The sequence below is a fragment of the Myotis nattereri genome, assembly GCF_964212035.1.
Source record: "Myotis nattereri genome assembly, chromosome: 6".
Taxonomy (NCBI): domain Eukaryota; kingdom Metazoa; phylum Chordata; class Mammalia; order Chiroptera; family Vespertilionidae; genus Myotis; species Myotis nattereri.
The window spans coordinates 25,866,431-25,891,321 of NC_138081.1; the positions used below are offsets into that span (position 1 = coordinate 25,866,431).

Consider the following 24,891-nt stretch of genomic DNA (forward strand, 5'->3'; position numbering starts at 1 on the left):
TACAAATGAATCAGAAACATACGGATTGAATTTTCCTTGACGTATAACTGGGTTTGAATAGAGAGAAAAAATAGTCATTGGCAAAATTTACTCTGAGTATTGCCAAACCTAAAATGTCTGAAAACATACGATTGTAAAAAGACATTCTAATGATCTCAAAAATACCATATTAGTTTTTCCATCTCTACATTATTCTATGAACTCAAGTTTGAAAAATAATTAATTTACTTAGGTTTACACTATATAAAACATCAAACAATGGAAAATTATAGTGTTTAGAATATAAACCCCTCTTAAATGCTAGATTATACTGCTGTTTAATAAACCCTATGTGCATATATGTCTAAATGATAATAATTATAGATTTAATAACCATTTTAATAAAGTCCTAATAAGTCATATAATTTAGAGAATTGAAAATCTAACAATAAATTATAAGACAGACGTAAGCCTACTTATTTGCTATTAAAAGAGAGTACATATTCTATCATGTAGGTTTATTAATCACTATGAGAAAGTTCTTGAGCACTTGGAAACTGATTTTGCACAATTGGATACCACTACTTATCTGGAAGCTCTATATTTGTCCATTAAAAAGCAACATCTTGTTTGTTTACTTGCACATATGTTTGCTTTATTTTGACGAAACAAGTCTATGAAACTCAGAATCATCTATTCTACATTAAAAACAAAACAAAACAAAACACCAATAGAATAGTTTTAAACTCTCATGCCAAATCCATGGCAGTCCATTTGTCAGATTTCTAAAAAGAATATTTCACAGACTGACGTATTTTCCACAGGTCCTCTGAGAAATCATAATGCTACTTTTAATTTCAACAGCCTTTTGATTTCCAAAATATATTTAGGCCTCTGCAATTTTTTCTTTGCAGGAGCAGGATAAACAACATTGAATAATATTCATCACTGACTTTCTCCTCACCTTATGATTGAAACTTTTAACTACTGCACTGTGGCTTGCGGTACAAAATCCTCCTCCTGTGTTATACCAAACTGGTTTGGTTAATAATCACCCAAAATTTACAGTGTGGAATGTCCTTTGAAGAGTAACATGTTCAGTGTCAGGTGTCTAAAAGAGCCTTTTAAATCACAAACTCATTCAATGATCATTCAAGACATGTTTTTAATACCTACACCCTGCATTGTACCAAGCACCAAGGGTGTGATTGTGAACGAGAAATACACATCCCATGACCGCATGAAACTGATATTCATTCCAACATGTAATCACGATGGTGTTGCTGTGATTGATTAAAGCAGCAAGTCTAGTTCTTTTATGAAGTGTGAGCAAGCTACAGAATATATTATACGTAAGTTACATTTCATGTTCCTTCCATGATTTGTCTCCAAATCACTTTCCTAATAGCATCTGCAATCATATTTATGCATGAAAGTTGTTCAAGCCAACTCTGGACTATTGACTTTTCCCAGACCATACCATGCCATTTCCCCAGTTGATGTATTTACTCACATTGTTTCCTCATTCAGGAATGAATTCTCTCCTCCGGGTCTCACAACCACTACATATACCTCCACAACTCCTTTCCACCTCATCTCCATTCCTTGCAATCTTACCCAGCTGACCTAGCTTAAAAGTCATCTGAACCATTTGGACTCAACCATCTCTTTTCTGTTTTCTTATAGTGTCTTGATTGTACCACTATTTTTAGCATTTATGATGTCTTATTCTTTCTACAATTAACTACAAATGTCTGTCTCCCAAGTTATATTGTCCTTCAACATTTTGTCTTACATGTATAAACACTCAATAATTCTATGTTGAACAAATAAATAAACGAATAATAGTCAATGAACGAATCTGAAAGCATGCTTTTCTGAGTATCATTCTTTTATAACTTCTAGTTACTTTTGCTAAGAAATAAACATATTTAGAGTCCACTATTGCAAATAAAAGATGATCTGTCTGCCCTTTTTGAAGCAATATCCCAATATCATGTTGAGAACATCAGCAGTAGTAATGAATGGAGCAGTAATAAGTGGAAGCATCTGGTAATCCATATTTATAGAGAAATGTCAGTTGTATATTCTGCATGAGGTTGCAGTTAATAAAATTAAGGTACTGGGAGGGTCACTTGCATTCCTAGGGCTATACATGCTCTACCTCTGGTTAAAATCTGTTTTAAGCATTGCTTAAATGAGAAAAGCCAGATTGCCTAGCACACTGAGCCATTTTAATATTTTCACATTAGACAATATTAGAGAGACAAAGAATATGAACAAAATGCTGTATATATCAAACCTTACTTTTAAATAAAGAATTTTGGAACCTTTGAAAAAAGTGAAATGCTTAATAAACCCATAAATAATACAACAGTAATTTAAAGTAAATTTACCCTTAAAATATAAGAAAAATAAATTAAGGAAAGAGGGGAAACTCAAAATGTAATGTAGTTCTGGCAGAGAAAAAGATACATTGAAAGCATATAGAAACTAAATTACATAGATAGTAAAGGAAAGAGAACCAATATAACAGGAGTGAAAATACAAAAGAGAAATTTCAGAATTTTCAAGGGGGTGGGGGAGGGGATTAAAAGGAAACAGGCTGATCATATTTCACAGATCTCTTGAGTTGTTTAGTTAGACATTTCAAGCATAACCCCAAGGAAAAGGCTGGGAGAAGCACATATCATTAATTTATTTTTTTCATTTGGACCAATAATGGGAAAGAAACGACTGGCTCACTCCCACACTACCCATTTCCAAGTCATATTTCTGATCATAAATGTACAGAAGTTAAACATTGTAAGAATTTTTGGAATATTATATAAATATCTGCTTTCCTCAGTTTACATTTATAATGCTTGAATACTGAGAATCCATAACACTAATCCCAAAATCATAATTGAAAAATAACTCATAATTCAAAATCTTTAAATTGTTTATTTAAAAAATCAGCATTATAATTAAAATCTATGGAATGTATGGGTGGGGGGGGGGGTCTAAAACTTGTCTATAACACTTCCAGCAAAAATATTGTGTTTCTCAATCAAGATCTGAGGTGCATGAAACCTTCACTATACTAACTCCAAAATATACTTAATTTATGACAGACAACCTCATTCCATATACAAAACTTTGGAATGACAACATTGGTTATAGTATTACTAGAGGCCCAGTGCATGAACATTCATGCACTGGAGGGGGTGTCCCTCAGGCTGACCTGCCCCCTCTCACACTCCAGGAGCCCTCAGGAGCGGGATGCAACCCAGCAATCAGGAGAAGGAGATGCACCATCACACCTCTGCTGCTGCCACTGCCAGCAGCGCAAGCCTCAGCCAGACCTGGTTACCTGAGCCTCAGGCGGCCCTGGGCAGCTGGGCAGCCACCATCCGAGGCTGCCTGTGCCTCAGGCTGGCCCTGGATGGCTGGGGGGCTGGGAGACTCTGGAGGCAGGCCCACAGACCAGCCAGGCCCCCCTAGGGGCAGGCCTGGCCTTGCCACACAGCTGCCACCCCAGCAGGGCTGAGGGACTGGGTGCTGCCATCTTGTGGCTGTGGTCGCTGCCATTTTTGAGGGTGTGGCAGTCAATTGGCATATTCCCTCCTTATTGGCTGTGGGCACTGCCACATTTGAGGGCAGGGCCATCAATTAGCATATTCCCTCCTTTTTGGCTGTGGGCACCACCATCTTTGCGACAGCATGAGGGTCAATTAGTATATTTCCTCTTTATTAGATAGGATTCTTGGGCTGTGAATTTGCCTATAGGTATAACAATGTAAAGCCCTGTGGCTTACAGTAATAGACTCCCTTGCAAGAGACCCAATACAGACCCATCTTATGCTTAACTGTAGTTCAGTAAACAAAGCAAGGAGAAATGAGTGAGGGATTTTACAACTCATGTTTCTATTTCCTGATCCTGCAAAAAACTAAAAGCAGTAAAACTTAATAAGGCACGTTCTCTAATTATCATCCCTTTGAAAACTACCCTCCCTAGGGCTGACCCTAATATTTTCAGGGTGTGGGGCAAGATCACAATGTAGTCCCACATGGTAGATTTCTAAACATTTAAAAATGACTAATCAAGCTAAAATATCATTACAGAAATTATGTTTTTCCTGCTACTATGACAAATAGAATTTTAAATAAGGTCAGATTTGAACATAAAATTTTTTTCAACCCTTTGAGTGATCAAAGGCCAGCAACACTCTGATTAAATTGGCCTTGGCTCCCCTGAACTTTGGATCAAGTGTGCCCAGCCCCCTCTCACCACAGTCTGTAAATTCTTTTCTATTCATCTGAAATGACTACCCTTCCACAACTTCTTTCCCTAATTAGATCTTCCTAATCTTTAGGATTGTAGCTTGAATTCTCTCGCTGTTCAATACTCAAGTCATTCAGGCTCTTCTTAGTGTGTAGTGACAAACATTCATCAAAATTCTTATGTAGTTACTACCGCGTGCCTCATCAAGCCTCATGAAACTATCTCTGCATTATCTAACCATTTCATCTCTAGCATCTAGCCAAGCACCCAGCACATGGTTGCTCAATAAATTCTTGTGAGCATAAGAATAACTTCTGGAGTGTCTTAAAAATGAAGATTTCTTACTGACCCCTCCTGTAAGTGATTCTGGAACTGTTGTTTTTGACCAAATATTATAATACTAGAAGTCTGGTGCATGAAATTTGTGCACTGGTGGGGGTGTCCCTCAGCCCAGCCTGCACCCTCTCCAATCTGGGACACCTTGGGGGATGTACGACTGCTGGTTTAGGCCCGATCCCTGCAGGATGGGTCTAAACTGGCAGTCGGACATCTCTCTCACAATCCGGGACTGCTGGCTCCTAACCACTCACCTGCCTGCCAGCCTGATCATCCCCTAACTGCTCCCCTGCTGGCCTGATTAACACCTAAGTGCTCCCCTGCTGGCCTGATAGCCCCCAACTGCCCTCCCCTGCTGACCCAATTGCCCCCAACTGCCCTCTCCTGCCGGCCCGATCACCCCCAACTGCCCTTCCCTGCAGGCCTGGTCGCCCCCAACTGCCCTCCCCTGCAGGCCATCTTGTGACAATGTGGGGGCAGCCATTTTGTAATTATGTGGGGGTGGCCATCTTGTGATGATGTGGGGGGTGGCAATCTTCTGATGATGCAAGGGCATGAGGGTCAATTTTCAAATTACCTCTTTATTATATAGGATGTTAAGACCTAACTCAATATTATTTTCTTTGTGTGTGTGTGTGACTCTTTTGTTCCATCCCCAGCCTCTCTTCCCCTATTAGTAGTTATTATTATAACTACTAATAATTATTACTAGTTCTTTTGTTTGCTTACTTGGCACCTTTTAAAATATATATTCTTTGTTATTTTTAGTCAGGTTTTGAAATACAATTTACACATGGTATTACTCATTCGGACTTAATATATAGTTCTATTCATATTTACAAATTATATAGTTTTGTAACCACCACCATATCAAGATATAGATCCATAGCACCTTGTATACAGTTTCTTTTGGTCTTATTATATCACATTATTTCTGCTTGCATACACATTTTCAATACAAGATTACAAACTCCGTGAGAGCAGGAACAGTACCTACTTCTTTACCTCTTCACCCTTGACAATAAATGCATATTGAGTAAATGTGTTCATAAATGGATTAACTAATTACTATACTGCACTATCCTATGAAATACACTACCTTGCACATCGTAATTATAAAGAACATATTGGTTAAATTGAACAAAAAGCTATAATGTGTCAAAACCAGCACCACAAAAAAATACATGAAATTCAGTGCTTACCATCTCCTGTTTCTGCACAGAGTTGTAAGCCCAAATTGTTCTGTGGATTAATCACCCAATGATTGCTGGTCACAGTGATATCAAAGACAAGCCAACCCACATCTAAAGCCTGGGCCTTTCTTGTGTCTAACAAAAACAGATCTGCATCCCTGAGGAGAAAAAGAACAACAATAAAAAAAAGTTATAGGTTGGAACGAAGACCAGCATTTCCTATACTTAAGTGAAAACATTACCAAAGCACTTTTTAAAATAACAGGAGTTAATTAAAGAACAAGGGAAACAAGCAACTCAAGTGATGAGTAATAAGATACAGAACCTTTTTTACTGCTAGACTCCTAACCCAAACCTGGTGCAGATTAGTAATATCTGAAAGTAATTTTCATTTTCCTGCTCCTCACTGGCCTTTACAAATTGACTTAGTGAGCTTGATTTGGTCCCTGATAATCAGTGTTCCCCAAAACCACTATGTGTAAGTAGCTCTCACTGGCAAGTTCACAGGCAAGGATTAAACTGAGTAGAGACAGAAGTGAAAGTAGCTCCACTGGTTTGGATGAATGTGGATTCCTAAAGGAATCGAGCACAGAGATAGTTTTCCATTTGTTTCTATTTTCATTATAAATTTTCCCATTTTGTTATACATATTTTTACTTCATTTTCCATTTTATATAAATTATGTTATGGATATCCAAGGTCTAAGAGTGGGTCAGAGAATGCACTATTGAATAAAGGGGTAAATTCCATGGATTGAGCAAAAAGTTTACCCTGAGTTGCTTTAATATATTCAGCATGTGTAAGTCCCATGAGGATAGTAATAGCTATAAATATGAACTTGTATATTTTAGAAAAATCTCCACAATGTTGCTTTTATTAGCATTTACCAATCTTAACTTCAGCATTAAATTTATAAATGAATATTGGTTTAATTATGATGAATTATTTTATTTATTCTTTTCTTACTATAGGCAGCCTCTAAGCTAAATGTCACATATTTCTGACATTTAATCTTTACAGTTGCTCTGATGTAAAGATTGAGGCTCAGATAGGTTAATGGTAAAATATTGGCACTCCTTCAAAGCAAAATAGAAATAATTCTATTGTGCATTTTTATGACCTTTTATACTGTGATGAATCTGTTAAAGAGCTTATTATTTATGTGAGGAAAAATCAGAACTATGGAATAATAAGCTATGTTAAATACTGTTTACTGCATTTGCAATCTATGTGCATCATAGAAGTCATTTCAAAGATGACTTACAATATGTACAAAGAAAATTTTGAATAAAATCAAATGATGCAAATGGTAAATCTTTAGATAAAATGCTCTATAGTTAAAAATGAACCAATTTTAATAGAAGTGAAGAATCTCAGTCAATATTTTAGAAGCTTCATCTTCATTTCTTTATTTCAACTTGATTTATGCCATTCTCCCATTAACCTGGAGAAGATACTATGGAACTTCCATTCTCTTTCACAATTTTAATAATAGTGTTTAACAAAGAGGGTTGCAGACACTTTTTTTTATATCCCAAATGTGACTCCGTTGAAGATACCACAGACACAGGACAAGCATGTACCACAAAACAATAAAAAGTTTCAAACAGTTCCCCACTTGAATTTTAAGAACCATAATAGAATGCCAAATTCTCCCTCTTCCTCCTAACTTAGAAAACCCACCAAATAAACAAGCTTGAAGAAAAGCTTATCTTTATAATATTGAAATATTTAGTATCTTTGAGACTATAATAGTAGGATATTTACTTAATCTTATTAAGTTAATAATGAAAGTTTTAAACAAAAGAAGGAGTCATGCTGTATCTTGGGAATATCAAAGTGCTACCTGTGTCAAGTCTGCTTTCATTTGAAACATGGTAATAATATTCTAATAAATACTGCAAAGCTTATAACAACATTCCTTGGATATAAGTAAACCCTTGAAAAACTAAGGGATAAATTTTGACAATAATTTCAACTAGTTAAAAATATCCTATCTAATAAAAGAGTAATATACCAATTGACCATCACTCCAACACAAAAGATGGCCACTCCCATGTGGACACAAGATGGCCACCACAAGATGGCCAGCAGGGAAGGGCAGTTGTGGGTGATCAGGCCAGCAAGGGAGGGCAGTTGGGGGGGACCAGGCCAGCAGGGGAGGGCAGTTGGAAGCAATCAGGCTGGCAAGGGAGGGCAATTTGGGGTGACTAGGCCAGCAGGGGAGGACAGTTAAGGGCAATCAGGCCGGGAGGGGAGCAGTTAGGCATTGATCAGGGAGTGGTTAGGGGGTAATCAGGCTGGCAGGCAGAAGTGGTTAGGGGCAATCAGGCAGGAAGGCAGGCAAGCAGTTGGGAGCCAGCAGTCGGGCCTAAATGGGCAGTTGGACATCCTTTGAAGGGTCCCAGATTGGAGAAGGTGCAGGCTGGGCTAAGGGACACACCCCATCCCGTGCATGAATTTCATGCACTGGGCCTCTAGTCATTAGATAATCATTAAGGTGGTATTTTCTATTATTTTTAAATTGTTCTACTTTTCTAGAAAAAGTAATCCCCAAACTATCTATGTTCATGTCTCAAAACTGTCAAGCATGTCTATGGGGAAAATAGTTCCAGTTTTAATAGATATATCTAGAAAAAGCACCAATCAAAGAATTCAAGCAAGCTCTAAATATCTGAATTTCAGTGATGCAAATCCAAATTCATTGGAAGGTAAATCTAAGTAAATAGTATGCTTTGAAAAATTCATATATTTGTAGTTCACCTCTGGAAGGTTTTAAAGGTTCGACTGCTTTCATAAGCTTCATGGTTTCCTATTCTTGACCAAAGCTACTTTATTTTTTACTTTTTTTAAATTTTAGTTTGACCACATGTATTCTTTAATTTCTCCTCTCTTGTATAAGAAGTCCTTCTAAATTACCTACAGACAAGACACTATGCTTTGAGAGAATCAAGTCTATTATTAATAAGCACAATGTTAATAATTCTATAATTTTCTCTTATGTAGCAATTTTCACACAGAATCTTAAAAATAAATCTCACAAGTTTTTTCTTTTGAAGTATAAAATTACTTCACTAAGGAATAGCACTCATCTCACTACAAACAGTAGACTATACTAAATATGTACTATAAACAATATAAAGTAAACTTGTTAAAGTTGCCCTGTCTTACCATTTTTACCTGAATGTTTTTAAAGAGAGGGGAGGGCAAAATAATGAAGGGATTAAGAAGTACAAATTGGTTGTTACAGAATAGTCATGGGGATGTAAAGTACAGCATAGGACTATAATCAATAATATTCCAATAACTATCTCACAGATGGATGTGAGATTTATCGAGATGACCACTTAGTTATATAATGTCTAATTACTAGGGTATACACCTGAAATGAATATAATAATGCATGCCAACTGAAACTGAAAATAAAAAATGATAAAAGACAAAACTAATAATAATTTAAAAATAAAATTAGGGCAAAAAGAAAAAATATTAATGTATTTAAAAATTATGCAGTAGAGAGAAAGTATAGATGTATAATATATTCATTTATAGCAGAAGTAAATACATAATACAATTTCTTTATATTTTGTGCTATCATAAGAATGAAATTAAAGTCTGCATTCTAGCCAATAAAAAGTCCATATTTCATTAGTTTCCTAAGGCTGCCTTAACAAAGTACCACAGGTTAGTTGGCTTAAGCAACAGAAATTTATTGTCTCAGTTCTGGAGGATAGAAGACAAAAGTCAAGGTGTTGTCATGGTTGGTTGGTTTGAGGACCACGGGGGAATAATTTATTCCAGGCCTCTCTCCTTGGCTTATAGTCATCTTCTCCCTGTGTCTTCCTACCATCTACCCTCTACATGTGTGCCTATGTCCAAATTTTCCCCTTTTGTAAGGGAAACAAGTTAGTTCTCCAAACCATCATGCAAAAGCAGCAGCCTTACATAAACTGTTTAGTTGGGTCCCATAATTGCAGAGTCAAGTCACTGTGGTAAATTCCTTATTCCTTTTCATTCATAACTAGAGGTCCGGTGCATGAAAATTCATGCACTGGAGGGGAGTCCCTCAGCCTGGCCTGCCCCCTCTACAGTCTGGGAGCCCTCAGGGGCGGGAGGTGACCCGGTGATCAGTGGAAGGTGACGCCCCATCACACGTCTGCTACTGCCACTGCTGGCAGTGTAAGCCTCAGCCGGCCCTGGGTACCTGAGCCTCAGGCAGCCGCCATCTGAGACTTGCCTGTACCTCAGGCTGGCCCTGGGCGGCTGGGGGGCTGAAGGGACTGGGGGACTCCAGAGGCAGGCTCACAGAGCAGCTGGGCCCGCCTGGGGGTGGGCCCGGCCTTGCCACGCGCCTGCCACCCCTGCGGGGCTGAGGGAACTTGGCACTGTCATCTTGTGGTTGTGGGCACAGCCACCTTTGAAGGTGTGGCAGTCAATTAGCATATTTCCTCATTATTGGCTGTGGGAGCTGCCATCTTTGCAATGGCGTGAGAATCAATTAGCATATTCCCTCTTAATTAGATGGCATGGCTTGATTTTTCTCATCAAACACTAACTGATAAGCTCCCTGGTATGAATTGTATTATGTCCTCCCAAAATATATGTGGAAGTCCTAATTCTTGTAAATGTGGTCTTATTTGGAAATAGGATCTTTACAGTTATAATCAAGTTAAAACCAGGTGTTAGGGTGGGTTCTATTCTAATATGGCTACTGTCCTTATAAGAAGGAACAGATCCTTGGCTGGTTGCTCAGTGGTTAGTGCAGGGCTCTGGGACCAAAGGGTACTTACCTCAGTTGCAATAAAGGGCATGTACCTCAGTTGCAGGCAACCAATCAATGTGTTTCTCTCACATTGATGTCCCTCCCTCCCTCTCCACTCTCTAAAAAAATAAATCAATGGAAAAAATATCCTTGTGTGAAGATTAGAGAAAAAAGCAGCAGAAAAAGACACAGAAATAAAAACACACCATGGAGACAGTTATATGGAAACAGAGATGAAAATTATGTTGACACAAGCCAAGGAACTTCTATGGCTACCAGAAAATGGAAGAAGCAAAAAAGAATTCTTGCTTATAGGTTTTGGAGGGATTATGGCCCTACAAACATCTTAATTTGGGACTTCAAGCCTCCAGACACTGAGCTTGGCTAAGATATGAAGAAGTGAAATACTGTGGAATTTGGGGCCGTGGGAGAAAATAGAAATAAGTAAAGGGATTTTTAATTAATGCAAGAAATATGAGGATATTTACAGGACACACTTAAATTCATATTTATAAAATAGAACATTTTGCATTATTTTAACACAAGAAGAAATATGCGTGGATAACACTGGATGTACCAAAATAAGTATCTGCTTTGTCATCTCTCTATGACACTGTTTTTGTATTTCACATGTAAAAGTTCTTTATAAATTAAATCACTTCTTGGCAAGGGAATTGGATAAACTAACATGCATTGGAAGGATGGAAACCCATTCATCTTTTGCTGAAATCCGTTTTATCAAGGGTACTGTATCGCAGACTTGTGGAAATGTATTATCTTGCTTGTTTCTAAATATGATTAGCAAACATTTCTCATTGATATTTTCTTGCTTACGCAGAAGGTATAAGACTCATGGACCCTTAAAGAGCTTCATTTAAGTTTATCTTTATAAAGCAAAGAATCACCGAGTTGGAGTTGGTATCTGTTTAATTTTAACAAAGACTTGCTATACTTGGGCCTTGCTTGATAGGAGAAAAAAATAAGTTACTTTCCTGAGTTTCTGTTTCTTCCTCTTTAAATGAATATTAAGATAATATTGAGAAGGCAAGGTGGAGGCGGTGGCCTTAGGCTCCAAGGTGATGGCCCCCAGCTGGCCCACTTGAGGGCAAGCACTACATGGAGCACTTTGGCTGGGACAAGCTGGAGGACAAGAATCTGTGCCCAGTGAAGGGCCCCAGGCTTTCCCCTCAAGTTCAAGAGGGAGCAGGCTGGGGAGTGGCCAGCTGGCCTCAGCCCCCAAGGCCTGGCTGAGGGAGGCAGGGAGGGCAGCCCACCTGGAGTAGAGCCTGGTGGCAGAGGCCGAGGCTGAGCCACACTGAAGAAGAACAAGGGCAGTCAGGGCAGCCCGCCCAAGGACAAGCACTAAGGCAACATCATGACCACCTAGAAGAGCAGACGCTCATGACGCTGTTCAAAATGCCATTATAGAAAAACAAAAACAAATACAAAGAAAGCCCACAAGAATGGCCAGTGAAGTGGGCCACAAAGTCCCCTCTCCTTGCCTGCCCAGCCTGCTGCCTCCCAGCCTGGGTGGGCTACTCTCTCAGGTGGTCAGAGCAGCAGATATTCAGCCTGTTAAAGTTGTCTGTAGTTAGGAAATAAAACCTTTCAAGTTGCTAATCATCATCATCATCTACCTCATCAGTCTATGGCAAGTAGAAGAGGATACAAATATAAAAATGCTATATAAATTACTATAACTGCAATTTTCTTACCAAAACACATTTATGGCATTTAAGTGTGTATGCACATTGTATGCATTATGCTTAATGGAAAATTAGGGCCAGAAATGATATATGCACCCAGTCAGTGTGGATCAGAGGTTGAGTGTTGAACCATAAATCAAGAGGTCGCTGGTTTAATTCCTGGTCAGGGCACATGCCTGGGTTGCAGGCTCAATCCCCAACAGTGGATGTGCAGGAGGCAGCCTATCAATGTTTCTATCTCTATATCCTTCTCCCTTTCTCTCTTTCTCTAAAAATCAATTAAACAAAACAAAAGAAACGATTACACAATTATTATTGCTAAAAGTCATTAATGACCCATAGTTATAAATTTTGGATATAGGAATTCATTTATTTCCTTTAACCAACATTTATTGATACATATGACATAATAAAACTTTGTCTCTGCTCAGCAGTGTGCCTCAGTGGTTGAGCATCAACCTATGAACCAGGAGGTCATGGTTTGATTCCCAGTCAGGGTACATGCCTGGGTTGGGGGCTGAATTCCCAGTGGGGGGCATGCTGGAGTCAGCCAATCAATGGTTCTCTTTCATCATTGATGTTTCTCTCTCTCTCTCCCTCTCCCTTCCTCTCTAAAATCAATCAATTAATCAATCAATAGATATATTTAAAAAAAAATTTTTGTCTCTAAATTCAATAGAAGAAAAACTTAATTTAAAAAATAAAAAATAAGTCAAATTATTTATATAATAAATAATAAAAGATAAAGAGAAATATTCTTTGGATTGTTATAGATTTCAATTATATGTACACTACATATGTTTATACACACAAATACATATATATATATAGAGAGAGAGAGGGAGAGAGAGAGAGAGAGAGAGAGAGAGAGAGAGAAAGAAAACAGTTCACCATGAGTAAAAACATTATGTAAACATAGCCAAGAAAAACTTTGAGAAATTGTGTGGAAGATACATGGATACATTTTAGAGGAAAAGTTGTACTCCTCCATTTTCATTAGAAATGAGCCTTTCAGTCCACAGTGACATCGCCATTATTCCCCAATTTCTATTGTAACTACTTCACCTCCTTCCATCCCCTTTTGTCTTCTAAGAGCTTATTAAGTCTAGTAAAAATGTACTGATGACCACCCAAGGAGAAACCATCCATCTTTCTGTGTGTCTTTGACATAAATATCACCACACCATTTAAGGAACTCGATTAGAGCTCTATCGCAAAATACATTAACAAGGGAATATAAATTAATAAAGGATATTCTCTGGAGTTTATAATGTCAAAAGTTGCTCTCTTGAGCCACTTTAGCTTAAAAGTGTAGCAATCAGCAATTGTGACAACCAAAAATGTCTCCAGACATTGCTAAATGTCTTGTGGGGGCCAAGTCACCCCAGTTGAGAACCGCTGAAATTGAGCATGATCCCAGCACAATTGAAGAAATGCAAGCTGTGCTTGTGTACAGTCCTGTATACTTAGAGCAAACGTCATGGACCATCTGAGTGTCCTGCTCTGCGGCACTGCTCTCCAGAGCCCGTGGAATTTTGCTGAGTAGAAATTGTCAATGTACGTTCTGAAGTATGTCCACAGAAGAATCACAAATCTTAGAGCAGCAGGAGGGGGGAGATGATGTAAATATGAAGCTGACTGTGAACTGGAATGATGACAGCTTAACTAAATATATCCAAGTAGTAAGGGTGGCTAATGACATCGAGCAAGCTAGCTTAAAATGTTTTTACAATGGAGTACAGACATTTATATTCATAGCAGAGCATTAGGAAAAGGTTGAGTTATGCATAGCAGATTTTCATTGGGGAATATATAAATACATATATTTGTGAAAAAATTAATTCAAGTAAAGCACTTAGCACAGTGCCAGACACATGGTGAGTGCCCGCTAAATGGATAAGTGCTGGCTGCTATACTTTGTAGTAGTATTACAGGCATTGATCATTTTATTTGCATTACTTAATTTTTTCATACATTTAAACATTTTAACACTTAGAAATATTTCTTCTAGGATAGAACTCTTCTCTCTCTCTCTCTCTCTCTCTCTCTCTCTCTCTCTCTCTCTCTCTCCAGTTCTTACTTATCTCAAAAGACCCAACTCAAGAGTGAACTCTCAGTGGCTACCCCTAAGTCCCTGACCCTCCCACACGAAGAATTAATTTCCCCTTCATTTGTGTTTCCACAACACTTAGTGCATACTTACATCATAGTGCTTAGCACTTTGTATTATAGTTATTAAAGTCTGTGTTGAGCAGGCCCACCACAGTTCCAGCCCTCGGGCTATGAGCTTTTGAGATCTTATTTACTAGGCCTTATGCCCCTGTGCTTGCCACATGGTAGGCATTCAGCAAAGCATGCCGAACTCAGCTGAATTATCTGGAAAATTCAATCATGTGGAAACCTCATTTCCCAATAATGCCAGATATATGAGGTGTGACTGAAGAGCAATGCCTTCTATATAGAATTTGGGGCTGTCAGCCTTTATGAAAAGATTAAATAAGTGAAATGATGCAAAGTGTGTTAACTTTTGACCAAGAAAAATAAAGATTTGGATAAATATCAGAACACTCCTTTAAATTGCACACGTTTAAATATGAGTAAGGATAAATGGGGGAGGTGGGAGATGGTAAAATAAAATATATAATTTTAAGAGAATTAAGCCTCACTGAGATAAATAAGTGTGAAAAGAGATGACGTTATGGTGTGTGTGTTTTCTTATTTGATTACATAACACTGTCAAGGAATTCATGGTTAATAGATCCATGTCTTTACTATAAAATATACCTAAAAAACATCAGTTTAAATTACTGCAAGGATTCAAAATACACACACACACACACACACACACACGGATTGTCAAGCATATTGCATTAAAGAGTACAGTCTGCACTGACCTTTCAATTGTTTCTGATTTTAATACAAAACACTAAATAGATAAGATCCACGAGTTTGAAGACAGATGTTTTAACAGGTGACCCTAGCTTTAAAAATTGCCAGAGGTACTAGTTTCTTCTTCTTACCTCAATTTTAATTCTTTTTTTTTTTTCTCAATCCTCATCCAAGGAGTGAGAATATTTTTCCATTGATTTTTAGAGAGAGTGGAAGGGAGGGGGGAAGAGGAGAGAGTGACACAAAGAGAGAGAAACATCAACATGAAACACATTGACTGGTTGTCTCCTGCTCTAGTCCCAACCCATGCAGGACATTGAACCTGCAACCAAGCTACATAGCTGAAATCCAACAAGCTGGAATCCAACCGGTGACCCTTAGGTCCACAGGCCCAATGAGTCAAACTGGCCAGGGCTATTTTACTTCTTTATTTAAGAAATATATGAAAGCACAGATAATCCATACTGCACAAATAATAATAACAATCAGATTTTAATATTACTTTTATAAATTAAAATTCTTTCGGTTTTGCCCAGTTGGAGTGGCTTCGTTGGTTGAGCATCATCCTGTGTACCAAAAGGAAGGATTAAAAAATAAAACATTTCAGTTTTAACTGTCATCACATGATATAAAAATGAAGTATTTTTCATCTATTTCTCCTCACTTTCAGAAAATTGAAGTCAAGGTTCCCAACTGGTAGAAATGTTTTTCCATAGAATAAAGAAAGGAAAAACAGTATTTATTTCTCTTCATTTTCTGTGGGGGGAAAAATGCCTTTCATAGCTTATGAAAAACTAAGAGTAATTTATTTTTAAATCCTGATGTTTGTTTTGTTTTTATTTTTAAGCCTCTCTTCCTGGGAATGTTAATTTATAAAGTAATGTGTGGTATAAAGTTGTTTCATTACCTCTTCTCTGAACTATAATTATGCATATTTCTGATTATAAAAATAATGTTCATTGTAAAAATTTAGAAAGTACAGAAAAGGGGGGAAAATAAATTTTAAAGTTACCCACAAGCCTGCAAAGCACTTGATTTTTCCTTCCAATCTGTTTTCTACATTAATTTATTTAAAATTAATATAATAATGTATATAATTAGGTTTCTTGCTTTTGGTCAATTAACATTACAGTCTGAGCATTTTTCCAAGATTATTAAATATTTTTATTTTATTTATTTATTTTTAATATATATTTTTATTGATTTCAGAGAGAAGGGAGAGGGAGAGAGAGAGAGACAGAAACATCAATGATGAGAGAATCATTGATCGGCTGCTTCCTGCACGCCCCACACTAGGGATTGAACCCACAACCCAGGCATGTGCTCTTGACTGGAATTGAACCCAGGACCCTTCAGTCCGCAGGCCAACGCTCTATCCACTGAGCCAAACCAGTTAGGGCAAGATTACTAAATATTTTTAAAACGTAAGTTCTACTTGCTTTATAAAGTATAGCATTTTCATTTTCCAGGAAATTGAGTGTAACTTTTTCATCTTCTGTTTGAAATGTGTTCTCAAGTTATGTAATTGTAAACAGTAATATTGGGAATTTTTCAAAATAATATTCTGTACATTGGAAAGAATCTATTCAATCTATGCCTCCTAGAATTTGGAATGGCAAAGCAAGAGAACACCAGATGAAGATATACATGTACTTTAGAAGTCATTTTTCAAAAATGTAGAAAAAAATTTTAGAAAAAATATCATTAAAATCTTAGATCTTAGAGTAGATTTAAACATGCTAAAATATGTGAGTGCATTTCTATGAGACATGATCTGTATATTGCATTGTATATACATTTGAGACCCATATGATCTTACTAACCAATTTCACCCCAATAAATTTAACTTAAATTTTCTTTAAAAAATATGTCAAGACTTAGCCAAATTATACCCACAATACTAAAAAAGCATATTGAGCTTTAGATGGTTTGGCTCAGTGGATAGAACTTTGACCCGTGGACAGAAGGGTCCTGGGTTCAATTACAGACAAGGATACATACCTCGGTTGCGGGATCCCTGCCCCCTATTGGGGCTCATGTAGGAGGCAACCAGTTCCTGTGTCTCTCTCACATTGATGTTTCTCTCTCACTGCCTCTCCCCTTCCCTTCCACTTTCTCTCAAAATGAATGGGGAAGTATCCTCAGGTGAGGATGAACCAAAACCAAAATAAAACAAGCAAACAAAAGCATGTCAGTGTAGTTGTCGAAAAATGAGAATAATATTTTTTATTGGTATAATTGGGAAATACCAAAGTTTCAAGATACACAGTTGTCCCATTTTTAAGGGAAACTTAATTTCCCAAAACTAAAAGTCTGATAAGCTAAGCATCAATACCCGTAAATATTCCAAAATGTATTATTGATGAAAATCTGCATGGATTCATTCAGAAATAAATCTATAAACAACTGTGAATAGATTCTTCTATTAGTCCTTATTTTCATCATTGTTATCATGTCTTAAATTATACAATTACATACTTAGAAAAGCTCAACGGGTTAGCTAGTTCAATGGATAATATTAAAAAATATCCTGAAAAGATAGAACAATGGACCTAAATAAAAGGGAGGACCTTTAATTGTGATCAATGTAAAAGCCTGTATATAGATTTAAAAAGTCAGTAAATATAATCCATAGTAGATAGACACCTGATGTATCAATAGTTCTTATAAAAAAAACAATAATACTTTGTATGTTAACCATGTACAAATTCAACATGCATAAAAATATAATGTGAATGACCAAAAATAAAGATAATTCAAGAATTTTATAATAATGTTAATGGAAGTACTACTCCAGTCATGGGTAATAATTATTTCAAAACTTTAAATCACACCAAGTAAATATATAGCGCCGGGGATAAAAATAAATAAATAAAACAAAATTACCTATGACACTATCTCTTTTTTAGGAGTTCACAGTTGAAGTGGGGAAACAGACAAAGGAATATATTTGGAGTACTGTTTTCAACGCTTGTCACTTTATTTTGGAAGATGCATTTTTAATTATTTAGCATTAAAAATAATGTATTATAATATGCCAGGTCCTGTCTCTGAGAAAACCAAATTAGTATCCTCATTTCATAAATGGAACCACTAGATTGAGGTCTAAAAAACAAACAAACAGAAAAACAGCAACAAAAACCTCACAGAAAAATATCAAGAAAGTGTTAAAACAGATAAAGGAGCATAGAACTTTCTGCCTTGGAATTATTGCTCTTAAAATAACATTGCATATCGATCAGTATTTGTTATTTTTTTGCATAATATATTTTTCACATTTTTATTACAGTGTACCCTGCTGAATCAATATTTCATAGGATATTAAGTATTTCACACCCAAAGAAAAAGATTCTGCAGCCAAATAATTTTGAGCAAGACTAGGTTTCTTTATTATAAAGCCTTTCCAAGACTTTAAAATTCTGATATGCATTGTGACTCCTAGAGGGTGGTCTAACAGATTTTTCTCAAATGCATTTGATCTCAGACTCTTTATTTTTATTCACTGATTTTTGTGAGGGGCTTGTGTTCCATGAAACAGCCATTGGGAAACTCTGGCACTCCAGAAGACCAAGAAAAATCTCAATGTCAGGAATTGGAAATCCTATGTAATAAAAACCTAATATGCTAAGCATCCAACCATCCCTTCAACCATTCGACCAGTCGCTATGATGAGGACTGACCACCAGGGGCTGATGCTTCGACCGGTAGGTTAGCTTGCTGCTGGGGTCTGGCCAATCGGACTCAGCAAGTCAGGCCGGACATGACCTGGAACCCTCCTGTGGTCCCTCCCTGGCTCTGATCATGCACGGGTGGGATCCCTCAGCCTGGCCTGTACCCTCCAGTGATGTCGGAGAGCCAATTTCAGCATGATCCCCACAGGCCAGGCCAAGGGACCCCACCAGTGCACAAATCTGTGCACCAGTCCTCTAGTACAAAGGGGCCTTAAAGGAGACATGATACCTGTCTTTAAATCTTTGTCTTATTAAAAAAAAAGTACATAGTATTTCACCAAAGGAAAGATCTATATCTAATGAATAGAAGCTACCAGAAATAGATTTCACCTCAATATAACATTTCAATAAGTTAAAAGAAAATGTAAAAGCTGCCCAACAAAGGTGGCAAATCACCTGTAAAAGGTGTTCCTAAGCAATTTCGTGTGAAAGGTTTGAAAACTGATAAGCAGTTTTTTACTCTTTAATTTGATGGTTCATTTGCAGTAATTATCAACTGAGATGTCCATACATTTAGTATTTCAGATTTTCTATTCACATTTTTGTACCATTTTGAATTAAACATTTTAGAAACAGAAGCCATAGGAAAACTGTCAGACCTATTGTAAATATGATGTCTTACATCAAAATGCAAATAACGTTCTACAGATTTTCCAGTTCTTTGTTATTCAATCTAGGAAGGTTTTATCTTTCTAAGCATTTGTTCATTTCTTCTAGGTTATTAAATATGGTGGCATATAGTCTTTCATTGTACTCTTGTATGATCCTTTGTATTTCTGTGGTGTCAGTCATAACTTTTCTGCTTTTATTTTGATTTTGTTTGTTTGAGTCTTTACTCTTTTTTTCATTGGTGAGTCTAGGGAGAACTTTGTCAATTTTATTAATTTTTTCAAAGAACCAGCTCTTTGTTATATTATTTTTTGTATTGTCTTTTTGTTCTCTGTTTTATTTAATTCTGTTCTAATTCTTATTATCTTCTTCCTTCTACTGAAGTTGGGCTGCATTTGCTCTACTTGAGAAAGGCCTATAATAATATAAGCTTTCTTCTTATTACTGCTTCTGCTGCATCCCAAAAGTTTGGTATATTGTATTGTCATCCTTATTTGTCTCTATGTATCTTTTGATCTCTTCTTTTATTTCTTCTTTGACCCAAAGCAATTAATTTAAAAAAAAAAAAAAAAGACATGCCCAGCCGGCATTGCTCAGTGCTTGAGCATTGACCTATGAACAAGGAGGTCACAGTTTGACTCTTGGTGAGGGCACATGCCTGTTGTGGGCTTAGTTCCCAGTGAGGGGTGCGTAGGAGGCAGCTGATCAATGATTCTCTCTCATCATTGATGTTTCTATCTTTTTCTCCCTCTCCCTTACTCTCTGAAATCAATAAAATAAAAAAGTAAAAAGTAAAATGTTTTTAAAAAAGAGAGAAAATAAGATGAACAAACAAAAACTCAGAAACACAGACAACAATATGGTATTACTATAGGGAAAGGGGGCTGTGGAGAAGGTAGCAAAGGATCAAAAGGGTCAAATATATGATGACAGTCAGAGATTTGACTTTGGGTGGTAACCACACAATGCAATATGCAGATAATGTATTATAGAATTGTATACTTGACACTTTCATAATGTTATTGACTAATGACACCCCAATAAATTTAATTTAAAAATACACATAAGGACACATACAATTTACACTTATTGCCAAAGAAAACCAACATCACTCTTCTTTAATTTAAAAAACACACCAAGTGATTTAGATCATTATATTACGAATTCATGTGCAGAATAAAATGGAAGTTTTCTCATTTATAAAATGACACAAGAGGCCTCAAAAACACATGTGGGGATGCACAAGACCATGTGACACACAGAGATTGGTGCCAGGAGTAGGGAAAAGCTGTGGAAGGTAGAAGACACATTTCAGATCAATTACTCTTGATATGTCTGGGCCTCGTGTTCAAAGCCATTACACCCAAAGAAAACATGATTTTGATAGATCACATGCGTTATCAATGGATTTTACTACAATTCACATTTGTTTGCTAAAACAAGTTAAATATAAAGCCCATACCTATTTGCATATTCCTTGATGATCTGATATATGCTAATCTTAATTGTTTCATTTTCAAATCGATTGTTGCTCCGGTCCTTGTATATTCGAAACTCAGCTGCTGTAACTGCTTCTCCGTGAGGAATTTGAGTCAGATCAAACCGGAATTCTTTGTAATGCCTTCGCTGGTGAGAAAAATCCTTGTCTCTTTCAACTAGAAAAGAAAAAAAGAAGAGAGAAAATGAGCTTTTTATAAAATATGAAAATCAATGATAAATTCTCCAGCTTTGCAATTAAGACAAACAAGCAGGATATTCTAAAACTGGGAAAACACTAAAACCACAGACTCATACGTGTTTCCAGTTGAAGGAAACTCCACAAACCAACAACAACCTTCGGTTCAAAAGCAATATAACCTCTGTGGTTTTATTACAGATTCCTGGATCTTAAATGGAAAGGCTATCCCAAAATGTTTCTTAAAAGTGAAGGTTGAAAAATTATTCCTCGTATGTATCCAGTACCAGAACACAGAGGGTTCATACAGGAATTAGGAATACGTTATAGAACTTTCCAGAGTTCCAGGTGAAGTCGTTGGTGAGATTTAGCACAGCCAAGGGAGGAGAAGAAGAAGAAAGACTGAGAAATTGCAGGCACATAAGGACAGTGTTTATGACATTTTAGAGGTCAAATACATACAGCAAATTCATTTTCAGAATAAAGATTATTTCTAAAATGTCTCCCCCGAAAGAGTTTTTATTCTCCTTTCAGCAAAAGAAATGTTTTGTTGTTTTTTTAATATACTTTCATTAGTTCTTATAGATTGTTTAATACAATCTCCGTACCTGGGGTACAGCATACAAGCTCTCAAAGACCTCTTTCTGCTCTTCCTCAGAATTGAGAGGGGAATATATTTCCCCCTTCAGCAATCTTCCAATAAATAAAGTTAGAGAACGTTACCTCTTGGGCATATTAAGGGATGTTGAAGAATTTAGCAGAGCAGGTGTCCAGCATATTATTAATTTGGCTTTGTAAAATACTTTATTACTTGATACACTCTATATGTACTGGGTACCAAAAACTTTCTTACAAAATACCTATTCGAAGGGTTCATTTTTTGCGATGCAATATCATTTGATGGTTTCTCGGAATTACTAAGTTTCTCAAAAACTCAGTTACGTAGGCTAATTTACAACAGGATCACTGAAAAACACTGTATGCGAGGTGTCTCACTTTTACCGCTTTCCAGTGATATGTTTCATTGCTAACTTTTGTTTCAAGAAAATTAAAAAAAAATGTCTAAGTTGTATAAATAAATTCACCAAGTTCTTAGAGTAAGATACAAAAATATATTTAGGGGTTTAATTGAGATTATGTCAACACTGCTATATATATAAAAAACTTGGGGTCCGAAATGAGAAAAGGGTTAAGATTAAGGAAGAGAGAAGAGGGTCATGACCATCCAGGAATGACTGTGGGAGAGGAGGCTGCTAGACCTGTGTTCTAGGGCCAGATGGGTTCCACATCTGAGAGGAAGTTTATGACAAAGGCACCCACAATTCCTCAGCTTCATCATCCAAAATAATCTCCGGTTTACTTTCCCCAGAAGTGCAGGCAGTGGTTTAGGAGAATGCAGAGCTCATCCCCAGCCCCACCACAGACACCAATGCCAGCAAAGAGAAGACTATAGACTATACCTGGAGGCATTTTTGTCCTATGGAGTCTGGCAAGGATGGTGCTCTTGGGCTGTCGGACCGCACTAACACAACCTCACATGACTCATGAAGTTTTGTTTTTTAAAAATATCGTTATCTTGGTCCTAAGAGAGATCCATTGCCAGGGAGATTATTTATCAACTTTTCCTTAAATAAGGAAGATACCCTCACTTTTAGAATCCTATTTTGATCCATAATTTAAACCTCTTTTCGGTGGCGATAGTGGAGATTGCCATGAACTTGGCTTCTTCGTTTCCATTTGTCCATTCTCCTGATTGAGCCATTTGAGAGGGGAAGTGTAAGGGTAGAAAATACCTAGAAACTTGATATCTAGTCACTGAAAGTGCATGCATGAATATTAAAACTAGCCACAACTTTTGTTTTCAGAGAATTTTAATTTAATTCTATGTAAATTGAATTTAATTCTTTGTAAACCTGTTCTTCTCTGATGTTAATTTAAACAAAGTGGGAGACATTATGAAACAGTTCTGTCTTACATGAAACAGCTTTAAATAGCACTGCTCTAATTATTTTTAAATTTTATCATACTTCATGACAATCTATGAGGTGGGTTCCATCATTATCCTCATTTGAGGCATAGGGAATAAATTCCTCACCAAAAAGCTTGAACCTAAGCATTTGATGCCACCTGGGTATGGTTCTTAAATGCCAAATATACTGCTTCTGCGTATAAACTATTTATTACTTTGTCCTAATTTATGAAGTATTTATGCTTTAATAAAAATCTAAAACCTCACATTCACAAGTTCAAAATCCAAAATGCTCTGAAAACAAAAAAGTTTGGCTTCAAGTTCATTTGGCAGAAGAGCTGGAAATTAACTGATTTGAGGTCATTTAAAGTTTCTATTTATTCCACTTTAATATGAATATTTATTGCTTTGCCGCAGAAATGTTCATTTGTTCGACGAGGTGGCACTACCCCAGCTCTACTTTAGGAGTCCCATACTTTGTGATCCATACACCAACCAGCCATTCAAAAATGTGTCTTCTCTATTCGGAAAGTCAATATTCAACATTCCAAGGTGCAACAATCATCATCCAATTTTTCACTAGCAACCATTCTACATTTGAAATTAGGACCAAAATAACTATAGTCCTAGAAATAAGGGCTGCGGCGTGAGTTCGCTAGGATCTAATCTACAGCACGCACCTGGATAATGCAGATGAGTTTTGAATTCATGTTATGTAAAGTCATCTACTGTTCTGGAATCCCCTGTGAGATGTTAGTGTAATAAAGTGGAAAGCTAGAATTTCAGCTGTTATTATAAAATTTCAGTTTTATAATCCAGGCCATTTAACCTAACCCCTTAAGGCAGGGAGGGGCAAATATTCAAAGAGTTTCGTAAAAATTTATATTAAGTATACCACACAGAATACAGTTGCCGTGCAGATTTGTCCACTGACTCAAAATCCTACATCCTACTGCTTTGAATTGTAATTTCACTCTTAAATTTCATGGGACATGTTGGAGTGAGTAATGGAATGAAAGTTGTTTTTCTATAGCATTGCACTCCTAATGATGCTCACAAATATTCACAAGGTAATCTCAGTTACCTCAAAGAGTCATGCTAGGGAGGATCAAATATTAACATCCCTGATTTAAGGATGAGAAGTTGGATGATGACAGCTAGGCGGTAACAGATGTCTGTCTTCTAATGCTCATTATAAATCTTTGTTCAATGTCCATACCACCTACATAATGACATGCTGCTGTTTGGTACTTAGAAACTAGTTCATTGTTAGCATATTTAAGCAAGGTTTCTCAGTAGTAGACCAAAAAAAGTGGCAAATAGTATGGAAAATCAGGGGTTTGAGCATCAATATGAAATTAACACCCAACACAATACATTGCCTAATTCAAAGATGCCTTGTAATAAATGCTGGTTGAATGAAAAACTATAAATGGATCAAAATCAGGTTCTATCTTTTTAATTGAGTTTTAGAGAGAGAGGAAGGGAGAGGAATAGATAAAATAAACATTGAGGAGAGATACATCGTCGATTGGCTGCCTCCTGCATGTCCCCTTCTGGGGGCAACCCAGGCATGTACCTTTACCAGGAATTGAACCTCCATCTCTTGGTTCCTGGGTTTATGTTTAACCACTTAACCACACAAGCTGGGCAGGTTTTATCTTTTTAGGCAGCACAATCTTTGCTGCATTCCCAATTGTCTAAAGGCATAATAACTTATTTAACTCTCACTTATTTGGCACATACTTTGTTTAATCCGTACAACCTTACTTATGTCC

At 36.8% G+C, this 24,891-nt stretch overlaps 1 protein-coding gene across 1 annotated transcript in view; it reads right to left on the reverse strand.

Annotated features, from left to right (window-relative positions):
* Window positions 1-24,891, reverse strand: part of BMP5 (bone morphogenetic protein 5) — a 115,745-nt gene that overhangs the window by 33,484 nt on the left and 57,370 nt on the right. The window contains exons 2-3 of the mRNA XM_081094234.1: window positions 20,932-21,124; window positions 5,782-5,930 (exon numbers count right to left, since the gene is read on the reverse strand). Of these exons, the coding sequence (XP_080950360.1) occupies window positions 5,782-5,930; window positions 20,932-21,124 (342 nt within the window). The remainder of the gene's footprint in view (window positions 1-5,781; window positions 5,931-20,931; window positions 21,125-24,891) is intronic.